Source organism: Harpia harpyja, chromosome 8, assembly GCF_026419915.1.
Source record: "Harpia harpyja isolate bHarHar1 chromosome 8, bHarHar1 primary haplotype, whole genome shotgun sequence".
NCBI classification, from domain to species: Eukaryota; Metazoa; Chordata; class Aves; order Accipitriformes; family Accipitridae; genus Harpia; species Harpia harpyja.
Genome location: NC_068947.1, coordinates 17,340,576 through 17,354,993, shown reverse-complemented (window position 1 = coordinate 17,354,993; position 14,418 = coordinate 17,340,576). Strand labels below are relative to the sequence as shown.

General features: G+C 42.5%; 1 protein-coding gene across 1 annotated transcript in view; it reads right to left on the bottom strand.

The window, feature by feature from the left end:
* The window catches only part of URB1 (URB1 ribosome biogenesis homolog), a 57,594-nt gene extending 44,439 nt beyond the window's left edge, over nt 1–13,155 (bottom strand). Inside the window, exons 1-8 of the mRNA XM_052795125.1 lie at nt 13,001–13,155; nt 12,510–12,649; nt 11,006–11,157; nt 8,804–8,936; nt 6,247–6,343; nt 4,695–4,780; nt 2,599–2,724; nt 745–875 (exon numbers count right to left, since the gene is read on the bottom strand). Of these exons, the coding sequence (XP_052651085.1) occupies nt 745–875; nt 2,599–2,724; nt 4,695–4,780; nt 6,247–6,343; nt 8,804–8,936; nt 11,006–11,157; nt 12,510–12,649; nt 13,001–13,130 (995 nt within the window). The 5' untranslated portion in view covers nt 13,131–13,155. The remainder of the gene's footprint in view (nt 1–744; nt 876–2,598; nt 2,725–4,694; nt 4,781–6,246; nt 6,344–8,803; nt 8,937–11,005; nt 11,158–12,509; nt 12,650–13,000) is intronic.
* Between the last annotated feature and the right edge of the window lie 1,263 nt (nt 13,156–14,418).

Sequence of the window (14,418 nt, the reverse complement as noted above, 5' to 3'; positions counted from 1 at the left end):
ATTTTGCTCAAAGCAAGAAACAACCTGCTCTAGCACCATGCAGTATTAGTACCTGCTACTACAATCTAGCACCTTCTTTGCCCAGCTAATGGGATGAAGCATAAACCCAACCAATGAGAACCCCTCTATGGAATTACAAGAGTCTCAGTTTATCAGTCATAATCTTACTGAACACATATTTTTAACTAGTTAGCAAATGGAAACAGTAGGGCAAATAGGTGCTTCCAGACTAGGTGTTGCAGGCCAAATTCTAACACTACTGAAATCAACGTTGGCATTTTGCCAAAATCTGGAATAAACCATGTCAGGTTCTATAAAATGTAAATTAGACTAGGTATTTTACCACCACCTAGTTAACACTGCAGTTTTGATGCTTTATCATCACATAAAAAAAAAAATCTATGGTCCAAAATCACACCTTGCAACAAGAGACTTTGTATCTAGTTATACACAGACATGGCTCAGAGAAACATGACCATTGCCTAAGCCCCTATGAATAGGGCAGAGCACTCTCTACTCTAGCACACTGAGGTGTAAGGAGATCCAATAGTTTGATCTTGGGAAGTTAAAAACAAAAACAAGAAAGCCAATGTATTTCTTTCGTCTGCCATGGATGAAAGAGACATGGAAGCAGAATTCAGTAAAGTTACTTGCAAAGGCCTGGAAGGGCACACAAGATAACTAGTGAGGTCTCTTGTTCCTAGCACAAAGTTCACATGCAGTCTCAGCTGTCCAGTGACTTACTTGCCAGAAGTTCCAAGACTTGGATCATAGAAAGTTATGCCATGTTTCAGAGAGCAGCAGAGGTCCATTAAGAAGTTATGAACAAGTTCCCGTACCATCATCTTTCCCACCTCTTCGGAACCTTGAATCGCCTATAAAAATCAAAAAGGAGTAAAAAAAGCATACGATTTTTGGTATCACAGAAGAAAATCTTACATCAATTTCACTCTAAATTTTACAAAGCTCCTTTTACAGGAATGCTAAAAGACAATTTGGCTTTTGTTCAGATTAACAAAAGAAGTTTCAGTTTCTGTATTAAATACATTAATTATTACAATACTCTTTGTTTCAAGGAAAGCAAACCTCCCAAATTTAGGTACATACGTACTATTTGCAGGGCATTACTGACTTAGGGCATTGGCTAAGAAGACAGACAGGAAAAGATAGAGGAAAATCAAGCTAAAGAAAAGTAGTGATATAAAACTTACATAAATTGGGCAAGGCCATCCTAGGACTTTGAAGTCAAGGATCTAATATTTAATCTGATATAACCAACTTTCAGCTATGTAGGCCAGGTTCACTGTGAGGAAGTTCAGAAAGACCAAAAAAAAGATTAAAAAAAAAATCACTGAACCCTTCAGCATAAAGCATGTGAAACAAGCATGTGTATGTTTTTTGGGCCAATTTGGCAAAAGATGGAACCACTTTAATACAGGGCAAGAAAGATGGATAGCTAACAGTGCACTGAATATGCCAACACTTCAAGGAAAGGTGGGGCATCAATGCAATTACAGTCACCACACAAAAATGGAAGAAGTGACCAAATATCCATGTCAAGCAAAAGAAAAAAAGTGAACCTAGATTCCATTACCCAGCACAACTCAAGATCCCTACGAATGAGAAGTCTCTTGACAACTGCAGTTGGGAAATCACAAACCACATGACTCACAAGGACTGCACGGAATAGTAAGAATTTAAAATTACTCAAAACTGAAATGCATGTTTATGAATAGGGTCATAGATTTGCATAGCAGACACCTACTAAAAATAGATCTCCTCCAAAACGTGTTTACAGTATATCAGGATTGGAATGGCATAGGCATAAACATCCAGTAGAGAAAGTATAAGAAGTCAGTTGTTCAGTGTTAGAAGTTTTGAGGAAGAATGGTTGGGCTTCTAAAGATCAAGCGTTAATCAACACAAAGCTGAAAAGTCTGCAGCCAAAACCCCAGTGGAAGCATAGAAGTCTCTATTGCTTTGCATTGGGCTTACAGCCACGTCTTAGATATTACCACAGTGAAAGCAGGGAAAAAAGAGATTACATGATTAAAAATAAAAAAGCAAAATTGTAAACTATTTATGAGGAGATGATGACAAAACATCTGCAGCACTAACATACACCCACCAGCTGCAGCCCTGATCCTTGCCTCATCTGACTTTAGGAATGTGATTTCATGGACCAATAGAATCAATAACAGCTCAACCCTCAGAAACCCTGTCAACCTCTCAAACAATGTAAGCTGAAAAGGCTGGCAACCATCTTGGGAGTTTAGCTCTCATATCAGATCAGTGTGTAGGACAAGAATGAGGCACGTGGCAAGAACATTGCTCCTGATACATTCTCCTATAGAGACACAAATGTGTCGAGGAAACGGAATACAGTACAGGGAAACAAACCATCCTCCAAGCGGTAAGAAGCAGCAGAAAGTCAGGGCTTCTTTTTAAGTAGCCTCAGCAGATCCCTCTTCTTGAGCTCATCAAGGCTAGAGTAACTGGAAGCTATTTCAAAACCTGTAGGCTGCAAGCGGTGGGGAAGGTGGGGAGCGGGAAAAGCAGGACAAGGACTAGGAGTTACAAAGAAATAAGTTACCAGACCTTTAAATCCCCAGGGCTGACATCAGTAATCCCATTCCACCGGTAAAGTGAAGCAATGTGAATCAACACTTCTGCAGTAAAAAAGCGGACCTTCTGGGTTTTGGTGATATTTTTATTTTGAACCACCTGAAAACAATGAGAAAAAAAAATCAAACAAACAACTTTTCTATTTATTGCAAGTTATCACAAAATAATGGCAAATTAGCAACACACTTCATTCTTCTAGTACACACACAGCTCGCTCTACTCACTACAGCAGATAAAAGGTTCTGCCTGTCCTGTTAACACTTCTTTCACATGCTCCTGATCCCATCTTGACATGGTTGAAGCCATAGGGCTCTACACCAACTTCTGCAAACACTGCACATGCTGGACAGGACAGACTTTCAAGTTCAACTAAAGAGCACAGAACGTATTTAGAGTAGCACAGCCACAGACTTAGGATCATGGAAACCTGCTGGTAGAGATGGTAGAACCTGCTACAAATAAAGTTTGAATGGAAGTGAAAACACAGTGGAGGAAGTTCTCAAAAATTCTCCTACTGTGTTTTCCTGTCCACATTTTTTTAATTCTCATTCTCTTTGCTAAACTGAAGGAGTCATACAGTGTTTTAGGTTTCATCAATAACATAACAGTACATGATGTATGATTCCCACATGGGAAAAGCTTCATTTAGAAAACAAAGTTTCAGGGAGGTTTATTTTACATTTAAATGCTATCTTTTTTTTTCTTCACTTTCCAAGGTTATTGCAACAGAAAAATGAAACAATATTTTTGGCTTTAAATTGACAGTTGTGAAAAGCCTGAGTCTGAGGCAGGCTCTTATGGTTACACTCTAAATTTGAAACTATTTTTTCTTCATTCTCTCATTTGGTCATACAACAGCCTGTGCAACATTGCTACAATAATTCAAAACAGAGATTCAAAAATCATAGACACTAGAACTAAAAATATTTTTTTAAACTTTTTTATAGAACTAGAATAAATCTCTTGCGCAGGTGCTCTACCCACAGCAGCAACAAGCTGGTGCATCACAGTGAAAGAGGCACAGCCATGCTCAGAAGCTAAGGAACAACAAAGCACACGAAAGGCAGTCGAGACTAAACCAACTCTCACACCTTTCAGCAATTCCTGCTTTCAAGTTTTCTCTCTCAACCCTACTATATCACAAGGTTATTTCTGTCTGTTATGAAAGAAACAGAAAAAAAACACTTCAAAGGGAAGCAGACTTACCTCTCCAACTACTTTCTGGTAGCAGGTGGAATGTACACTTTCTTTTTCACAAAACATTCTCTGATCTTGGGAAGACAATTTTATGATAAGACTTCCCTCTTCCTCTACCTCACCAAGAAATACCTTTGACTGAATTTATCTCCTGCAGCAGAAACCTTGCCATCCTAACAGTAAGCAAGTCCAAAGACCAGCTAACCAGGACCACAGGATGTGGCCTCAACAGAGCCCTGCCAAGACTGGTTGGGGAACAGTACCAGTTCACCGTTGAAGGGTACCACCCTTCAACTGCAACCAGATAGCTCCTAGAAACCCATTTCATGCCACAGTCCCCATACTAAAACCACACAAAATCCTTTTTCTCCTGGAAAGAAGATTGTACATCATTACCTGGCTCAGAGCTAACAAACCTACTCAAATCGAGCTGACTTCCCCATTTCAGCATGAGACACATTAATTGAAGGACCAATCTTACTGTCACTGGAAGCACCAAAAAGATTCCAGTTCTTCTGACCTTCAGGCTTGGCACTGATGCAATCGCAACCCATGAAACAATCAGAATGTGTTGGACACCGCACACTAGAGATGAGCTGAAATTAGCATCCACATACAAGCTATTGCAATGACTTAAAAGTGGGCATTGAAAAAGCATAACAAGCTTCAGTCCTGAAACACTAATATGGCCAAGCTATTAATCTCCAACAAATATTATCAGTAATGGACACACTGACAAACTTTCAGAAGCAGCACCACAGTGCCAACATCTTAAAGAGCGGTACATTTTATGAGAAATTACTGCAAAAGTGTTTCCAGCAGCAAAGAAAATAGAAAACAAGAGACAACACAGTTTCAAGGGTATATCATACCTTAGTTCTCAGTGTGGAAAGTAGAAGATTGACAGTAGAAACTTTGTCTTCCTTTATTTCAGAGCGAAGAATATCTGGAATGAAATCTAAGAAGACATTTCAAATGTTAAGTGAAAATGTGAAAGCTATTTTCATACTAAAATGCTTCAGGGAATTCATACCCATTTCTCTTCAATGTCATATTATTTACCTTACTGTTATATTTAAGGATGAACCAAAAGGCCGCAATCAGAGTCCAGAAGGAGGATGTGTCTGTAACCACAGTGATGAACAAGTAATGCTGCCAAACCTACTCTCATCATAACTGGCTAATTTGCCAACTTCATTATTAACACTTATTGCAACAGCATCTGTCAACTTCAGATATGTTTCCGGCCCCAATGTGCTATGCAGAATTTAAACTTGAGTAAATGCCTGTCCTTTCCATTGAAGGACTCACAATTGTTTCACTGAGAGATTCTCAAATGTTTGGAGGTTACATCTCCAACCACATGCACCATCTTTTGATTCACCTGTGCATCCCAAAGACAGAGAACTTCAGAACCTTATAAAGAACTTCAGTATCTTACAGGGGAATGAAAGCCAGCTGTGCTGACTGTGTCAAGGTGTGCACTGCCACTCCCTGTCCTGAAAGAACTGAACAACTGTGAGCAATTAAAGGAAATCAGCCGCCCCCAGGGTAGCGTGAACAATAGAAGTAAGTAACTATGGCCTGTTCTCACTCCCTCACCGTAGAAGAAATTAATTGCTGTCAGCAAATTACTACTTTTTTTTTTTTTTAGAGTATTTCTAGACGGCCTCTGAATTCTTTCATAACTTTACCAAGGGTCATAATTCACAACTTGAGAAACATTAGCAGTAGATTTCAAATCACTAAAGTCAACAGAACTTTCACATCAACTTCAGCATGTAAGGGATCAAGTATTAATTAAGTGTATGTAAGATTCAACTTTCTGGATCCTCTTCTTCCATCAGGTCAGTCTGACCCCATTCTCTAATAGACATGGGTGTAACATACTCCTGGACTGCACTCCCAGGTAATGTCTCCATAAAGGATGCAAAGGGACATTACACTGGTCTCCTGAATCACTGACAAAAAGCAGTCTGATGGAGTACACAACAGTTGTCCTACATGAGGATAGAAAAGAAACCGAAGTATGTACAGTCTTTAACACTTTTAAAAACAATTTTAATGGAACATATCCACTGTTACTGTGTTATGAGCAAGGCTGGAGGCCATGAAGTTGTTTTCTGCTTACTGACTCTATGACCTCAAAGTTATATCACATTTACCTTTTTTACATCTGTGTCATCAAGGGCTTTCTATTTTTGCAAAGTTTTTGCAGACAGCAAATATTATTCTCAAGCAGAAGAGGCACTCACTAGAATACTGAAGAAGTTTTAAGCTTTTCAGGTAATACGATTAAAAATATGTATTTTGTACCTTATTAGTGCTGTTTAACTGGTTCACATTTTGAATTAGCTCATATTTATTATCACCTATAAAAGACTCTGCCTTAAAAAAAAAAAAATACAAGCAATTGTGGAGTACCTTTTAATTCCAGCACCCGTGTCAAGATTGCATTGTCACCAGCAATTAAAAAGGAGAGAGCAAACTGAATATAGGCCATACGGACATCAGTTCTCCCCTAAAAAAGATAAAAGGCACTGTTAGCATACAGATTGCACACAACTGCAAAATTAATACCGCAATAATTGATTACCCTTGTAAGTACTATAAACAGGTAAATTAAACAACTTCTATAAACATGTTGCACATAGCCATACACGTACATTTACATACAACATATCCACAGTACATTCATTTGAAAAACTTGTTGTGTTAAGCAGATCACAGTCTGTTAAAGTTAACATCGAAAAGGGAGGTGTCCTAGTTCACATATTTTTCAATTCTCAGTATACAAAATACACCATAAATTAAAAAAAAAAAAAAAAAAAGGAAAATGTTAACAGTAGTTTCATGCCAAACCCTGTACACACCTCACTGAACATCCTCACTTCTGCACCACTTGGTATACTGGTCAATTCACAAAAATACTCAAGAACGGTAATGGCGGTAGTGCTGCCACAATTTCTTACTATACAGGCTTCCAGAGCACCACTAGTCTTGGGGACTCTTGCTGCTCGTTGCCATCTTTGAGCTGCAGGTCATTACAGACATGTCTCAGCTATCACAGCTGCTCATGGAGCCACCCGGGTCATGTGACTTAGACTAAAAAACAAAAAGCCTTTAAAAAAAGGGGCTAGTATGTTATAAAACTACAAATTCAGGCACAGTGGAAGTAGTGAAAGCTTTGCCTGGAAAAGGATCATAGGATATGAATACAGAATCATAGAATGGTTTGGGTTGGAAGGGACCTTGAAGATCATCTACTCCAACCCCCCTGCCATGGGCAGGGACACCTTCCACAAGACCAGGTTGCTGAAAGCCTCATCCAACCTGGCCTTGAATACTTCTAAGCGGGGGGGCATCCACAGCTTCTCTCGGCAACCTGTTCCAGTGCCTCACCACCTTCACAGTAAAGAATTTCTTCCTAATATCTAATCTAAATCTACCCTCTTTCAGTTTAAAACTGTTACCCCTCATCCTATTACTACATTCCCTAATAGAGTCCCTCTGCGATTTATAATTTTTTGAAACTTACTGTGCAAAATTAACTTGCATGCAAAAATGCCTGAAAGAAGATACCAAGTAGGCTAAATATAAGGCAGAAGTGACTCATGAAAGTGTTGAAAGAAGAAATAAAGAGAAAGAAATGAGATTTTGCTGTAAGCTTTGGGCCTGATATTTTTGTATTAAAAAATCACCTCTGATAGCCAGTTGTGACATAATAACTTCACTGAAAACTGAGCAACAGTAAGACCTTCAATCCATTTTTGGAAACCTTCTTCCTTGTACCTTACTTGCATATCTAATAAGCTTGTGGTGAAAAGACTACATCCAAGCATTTAAATTTAAGGGGTGGAGGTACTCCTAAAGAAAACTTCTGCAGCAAGGTAAAAACCCATGAAATTTGACATTCCTGAAATTGTAAAAGGTGGATTCAGGGAAAAAGGTGTGTGTTTCGTTTTTTGCCTTCTACTTGATTGCTTTAAACAGTCTCATTTGTCACCACAGATGGCACAAACCCAACACAAATGTACACATTCATTCTGCAAGTCATCTTTAAAAACTTGAAACAATGTCTCAGCATTGAAAATAATACTGGATTTATTATACACTTCTATTTGGAATGACATATAAATATTCTTGTTCTAAAACCCTGGTTAAGGTCAACCCTGATTATTTTTAGCAAACAGAGAGGAAACAAGAAATAAAGTTCCTTTTGGAAAAAGAGGAGTGACTTTTTCTACTTACTCGCATATTGTCTTTAAGGATTTCCACTAAGAGATTGTTTAAAACTCTTGGTTATATTTTCCAATGCAATTACTTTGACTGTACTAGTACTGGGCAAAATCCTCTCTCCATTAAAAATGCAGAAGCTCCAACCTCTATTTATTTCAGTGGGACCAAACTGCAATCCTTGCATTGGAAAAAAGACTGAGCTCTTCCCAAACACATCACTGAATAGTCTTCAGAAGTTTACCATCACTTTCACTCCATTTTAGACATTAGAAGGGTAGCCCATAGAAAAAATACATTTATATTTCACCACAGCGTATTAGAAACAGACGCAACACTTCAATGTTTTGCAGTAAATTCTACAAAGCAGTGTAAAAACAAGGTTATCCTGAGGAGCTCTGCACCCTGACAAGACGAGAAAGACCAGCACAGGATGGAAAACAAAGCAAGCTATACCTCAAGGGTACAGGCCAGCTCTCCTACTATTGCAGATACTCAGAAACATTCCCTGGAGATTTCCTATGTAAGTAGCTGGGAAGCTCTTGCCCCATAGATCAGTTCTGCTGCCAGTTAGAAACAATCAAGAAGCATTTCAGCCTGACATAGGACAGCAAGGAAGAGGTAAAGTCTTGCAGACAAAAATACAGCAAAGAGACATTAGCAACAGCTTAGTTTTAAATACTTGGCAGAAGAAAACTGATGGAGCCATGGTGTAGCATTTCATGGCACACAGCAGCTTAATTACCTTCTTGCATCTTTTTTTCAATAATCCAGGCAGAAACTTATTATTGAAATCAAAATGGCTATACACATCCCTTGCTGAATCTGGCCCCTGAGCCACCATTGCTGACAACAGGGTAAGGCACACTCGGCTCATCCTAAAACAAAATGCAGAGGAAAACCTGCAGGTTATTTCCAGGGTGACAGTTATACAAACAACCAAATCAAGAAATCAAAATTTAAAGACCTTTTTCCTGTAAAAGAAATTATCCACTCCACCTCCAACATCCACCCAAGCCTTCAGGAGTTTCAGGCAGGAAGCAGTTCTGACTTAGTCCCAACACAAGCAACCAAGATAGCCATTAGGAAAGTATCCCTGGTCATGCAAAGCTCTTGCTGCAGTTGATGGGAGCTTTAGTTGAGTATGTAACCAACCATTTTAATGACAATCACAATACAGATTTAGGCCAAACACGAATGTTATTGCACTATTCACAAAGAACTTTGGTCATGTATTTCTACAAGCATATTTCTTGGACAGAGCCCCCCGGTCCTGCAAACGCTTTTGCACTTTACGGCCACAAGCAGGTCCACAGGAGCTACAGCTGATGCTAAAGTTAAGGACACACACAGTGTAGGCTGAAGTAAGACTGCATTTTTTGTTTTAGCTGAATGACAGAGATTTTCTTCAGTTTAAGTATGCTGCATGGTCTTGTCATGAACTAAATCCCAAGATCTACACTCAGTTTTGCTTCTTGCTCACTGACCACTGGGAAAATTTGCCTAAGAAAATAGAAGGGAAGTTAAAACAACCAAAACCATTATTTTAGGCAGTGATAAAGGCAACTGGGAAGGACTGTAGAGGGAAGAAGGGAAAAGGGAATGACTGATTATATTCTTCCCAAAAATTAAGCTGTAATGAGAGGCTGGATATTCACTTCATAAAGGAATAAAGTGCCAAAAATTAAGAACTCCTAAATTCATAGGAGTTTGCCATTTATTTCAATGGGAACATGACAGGGCCATCAGGTACAAGTCTGCAGACCTCCTTCATCTGAATAGCCACTAGAGGCTACTCCCATTAGGGGTTTTGGAATCTGTCCATCATGTTTCATTCATGGACAATCTGCAAGAAGGCCATATGATTAAAGCAGAGATCCCGTCTAGACATACCACCACGATAAAAATCCCTTTGCACATCAAAGACGTAGCACAGAAAAAGCAGAGCATATACCATCAGAATACCATCAGAAATCTGCAGCCTCCTCTACACAGGTTCCAGAAGGATTTCTCCAAAAGCTGTAATCTTTAAATGCTTAATAAGAAGTGCAGATCTTGCATAGTTTCGAACTTTATTTACAATATACCTATGCACCTGTATTTGGGATTCTATGTACAGTTAAAATGCTTGTTGCAATAATATAAACTGAGTGGTGCAGGAAGCGTGGTTGTGTCCAGGAACTGGAAAGCAGAAAATGGTTTTCTAATTCTGGCTTGTCCAAAGACTGAAAGACAAGTCATTGGCCTTGGACAAGCCATTTGCAGTCTCTGTTTTTTATTCTTCCTTCCTCTTCCTCCCAGGTTTGTATTTAAATGTCTCTGGCACTTGGAACTTCTCTCACGCTGTCCACAGAGCATGAGAAGTTGTTGTTTAGACTAGACTAGATAACACGTGAGTGCTTCAATTGGCCTAAAAAGGCCTTAGATTTAAGAGACAGGAAAAGTTACAGGGGAAAAGCCAGTCTGAAAGAAAAAATTCTATTATAAACATGGAAATCTGACTACAAAAAATACAGGGAAATAAAACAAGAGCAGCTCTTTTTGCCATCACAAGAAAGACTGCTCAGCCTCTGTGAACTACAAGAAAGCCTGTTCCTCCCTGATCCAGGCAGCACATTTCACTTCACGAACGAAGCAGCATTAAAATAACGGGACTCAAGATACTATCCACTTTACCTCTCACTAGGACAGGCACAACCAATGAAAACTACAGCCTTGGCAAAGCATCATATAGCATTAGACTGTATATTATAGTAGAGCGTCCACCTTGCAAAGACTTCCACGTGCAATTATTTTATGAAATGTGGAACAGTATCATTAAATAAAGATGGATTATTAGCAGTAGGTCAAGCTGAATTTTGCAACGTCTTGTACACATGCAAGACCTAGACAGCCCCTCAAGAGCAACTGACAAGAGATTCTCCACAACAGTACAGAGGAGACTTACCTGCGATTTTCAGAATACAAAGCAGCATAGACCAATCTCATGTAGGAATGAATCAACTTTTTAACTATGTTCATTCCCACAACAGAAAAATGGGAGAGGTCACTAGCTGTCCTCAGTAAAATGGCTTCTAGAGCTTGAAAGATTAACAGCATCTGTAAGATACAGAAATATGTTAATATCTGCCAATATCAGGTACGGCTTGAAATTATTAGCTGAGCAAACAGTAACAAACACCATTAAAAAAAGAGTAACCCCAGCACAAGAGCAGAGCTTCCACTCATGAAGGTGAAGCTAACTTCTGAATTCTCTCCCAAATTAATGCTTCCTCTTCTAAGGGATTAGTTCTGAGAGTGCAAATTTTCAAGGAAGCCCCTATACATATACTATATGAAAGACCAGAGAACCACAGGAGGTCAGCTGACTCCTCTTTTTTTCAGTTGCTAAACTCATGAAATTCCATAGTAGGGAGGAACAACCCCTGCTGGAAGCCCAAGCCAACATGCTGACTGAAGGCCTGTACAATCCTGGACAAATAAACTGAATGTAAAAAAGGGTCCTTCCTCACCCATGAATTGAGACCTACACGCACATGCATGATTTATCTGCGTATGCACAACAGCCACTTCTGGGGATGCAAACACCAACTGCGGTGCAAATCTCAGCACAGGCTGATGGATCTTGAAGGCCCTTTTCAAGCTGGAGGCCAAGGCCTACGGCTAATGAACCAATGCTTTATGAGACAACTGCTAGTAAGTGCACAATGAAATGTGCTGGAGAAAACCATCCGAGCTGCTCCAGTCTTGCGATTAACTCCTTCCAGACAAATCCAGAGTCCACACAGCACTGTGACTGCATTCATTACAAGCATTAGCCTCTACCAGTAAAAGGACCTTGAAGAAAGCATGTCATTGAACATGACACAGGTCATCATTACACTGAGAAAAACGGCAAAGACCAACAAGTGGAGGTTAAAGAACAGTATCCAATTTTACATTGTAAGCAGATTTAAGTTAATAATGCTGCCCCAGTATTCACAGTGAAAAGAGGTTTTCAGTTCTTTAGTTCATTCATCATATTCTGATGAGGAAAAATTGTGTCTAGCCCAGATGGGAAAAATGAGGTCAACTTTACCAGTGGCTTCCTAGAAATACTGATGTATCAGGGAGATGTCTAGTAATCTAAAAGGTACTTTCACTGGACTTTTTTTTTTTGTTTGCTTAACTGCTTCTGTTGACCTCCTCATTTCATAAATCATCTTTTGATAACCTTCAAAGAACCTTAACAGATTGATTTTGGCAGGACTATTGGTTGTGCATATCATTAAATCCAGGAACATCTCTGCACTGAAAAGGAGATTTCCCACTTGATCAGTGCTTCTGCCACTGTGTTATCACAGTGCCAAATTATCAGTTATTTACGCCACAAAGCATTTATTCAGCAGTTCCTCTCCCAGCCGGCATGCCCACTGCCAGTCATTAACCTAGAAAACCCACGGCCAACTTACTTCACTTTCAGGCTTCCTTTCTCCATCCAAAAGTTTGAATATTTCAGCACACTCCATGGAAATTTTTACGTATCCCTCCACGACATCATATACTTCAGGTGATGGCAGCGTCTCAGCAATGGAAACGAAGGTCTCCAGACCTGCAATGCGAGAGTTTCACCCCAGGAGCCAACGCCTCGCCTGTGACAGGCTACGAGCCGCCCCCCAGGGCCGGGACACGCCGGCGCTGCCGCCCGCGCTCTGCGGCGGGCCCACGCCGTACGGGAGCAGCACGTGCCCTCGGTACCGTAACAGCAATCATCTTCACCGTCATCCCCGTAACGTCGCTCTGAGGACAGAAGACGTCTGCGGGCTCCGCGGCGAGCCGCTCCAGCCCCTGCTGCGCCGGCGGAGCACGCTTTTTCCTCACGATCGCACCGCCCCGACGGGCGCCGGCAGGGCCGAGCACCGCCCGGCCCGTCGGCCGCCCCCCGCCCTGCCCGGCCCCTCACCCTTCCCGGCGGTGGCGGGGTCCCGCAGCAGCGCCTTGAAGCGGGCGCCGCTGAACTCCTCCTCCTCGCCACAGGCTCGCTTGGCCGCCGGCGGGCCGGCCGCGGGCACGCCGCGGCGCTTCACCGCCATGGCGCTGCCACCGCCCCCGCGAGAGCCGCCCCGGAAGCGGCCGTGGCGGCGGCGCCGCGCCCCAGCAGGAAGCGGCAGCGGCAACGGCTTCCCCCTACCGCGCCGCGGCCCTGCTGCCAGCGGGGGTGGGGGGGGGGGCGGTGGTGCGCCCTGCCCGGGGAGGGGTGAGCTGGACGCGGGCCCCGAGCCGAGAGCTGCCGGCTGGCAGCAGCGGGGCGGCGCCTCTCCCGCCCTGAGGAGCCGAGGCCCGGCTGCAGCATGCGAGGGCGGCCTCTCCAGCCCCCGCCCGCCCCGGGACCGATCTCTCTCCCTGAGATTTCCCGGCCTCGCTGCTCCTCCCGCCTCTGCCCCAGCTGCCTTGCGGCTCGCACGGAGCCCACTGCCCCGCGGGCTCCCCCGGCCTCCCCCTGGGGGCTTTCCTGGTGGAAAAGGCCCCCGCTCCGAAATGCCCCTCCGGTGGCGCGGGCGGAGTTCTGCGAGGCAGCCGTGGGCGCGCGGCCGCTCGTTTCTGCTGATGGACCTGTCCCTGTCACGCATTTCAGTTGGCGCTTCCTTGCCCGAAACTGCCCTGTGCGTGGGGTTGTTGCTTGCCAGAGAGCTGCCCTCCCAGCGGGGCATGCAGTCCCCGGGGCGAAAAGCAAAGGCGCTGGGTACGTCTGCGTGCATAAAAGCGTGGGCTACCCTTTGCGTGTTGCGGGTGGGCATTTGGTTGTCAGAGCAGTCGGTGCCCAAGTTGACAAAAGGAGTTAAGAACAGTTATCGCACCTTTTCTTTCCTCCCACTTCTCTCTCAGGATGCTTCAGTCGCCTCATTTGAAGTGCAGCCACACAGTCGGGACTGGCACCACTGAGGGGTGAAAGCTCCTGGAGTAGCGGGACTGCAAAAGCAGATCTCCAGCACCCTGCAACAGTCTCTCATCCGTTGCTGCTTGCAAGGCCAAGCAGGTTTTTGTCTCCACTGGCATCACAGTTTCACAGGACTGCAGTCCCATGCAGTCCTGAACCAAGGAGACACAAACTTCGGAGTGGAAGGGGAAAGCACAGGGTGCCAGGAAGCAGGGAGAGGAGAGAACTTCAGATACTAGAGAAAAGGTAAAATGATTGTCATTTGCAAAAGCAATAGACATAGACTGCTTTCCAATTAACAGGCCGTGTTTCCATTACATTTTTAAATCTGTCTGGTTAAAATGTCTTATATAAACAGTAACCATTACAAACAAATAGTGAGATGCTATACAAGGGTACTGGTTGCCTGTCAGCCTGTTAAACACATTACTCAAGGTGACCAA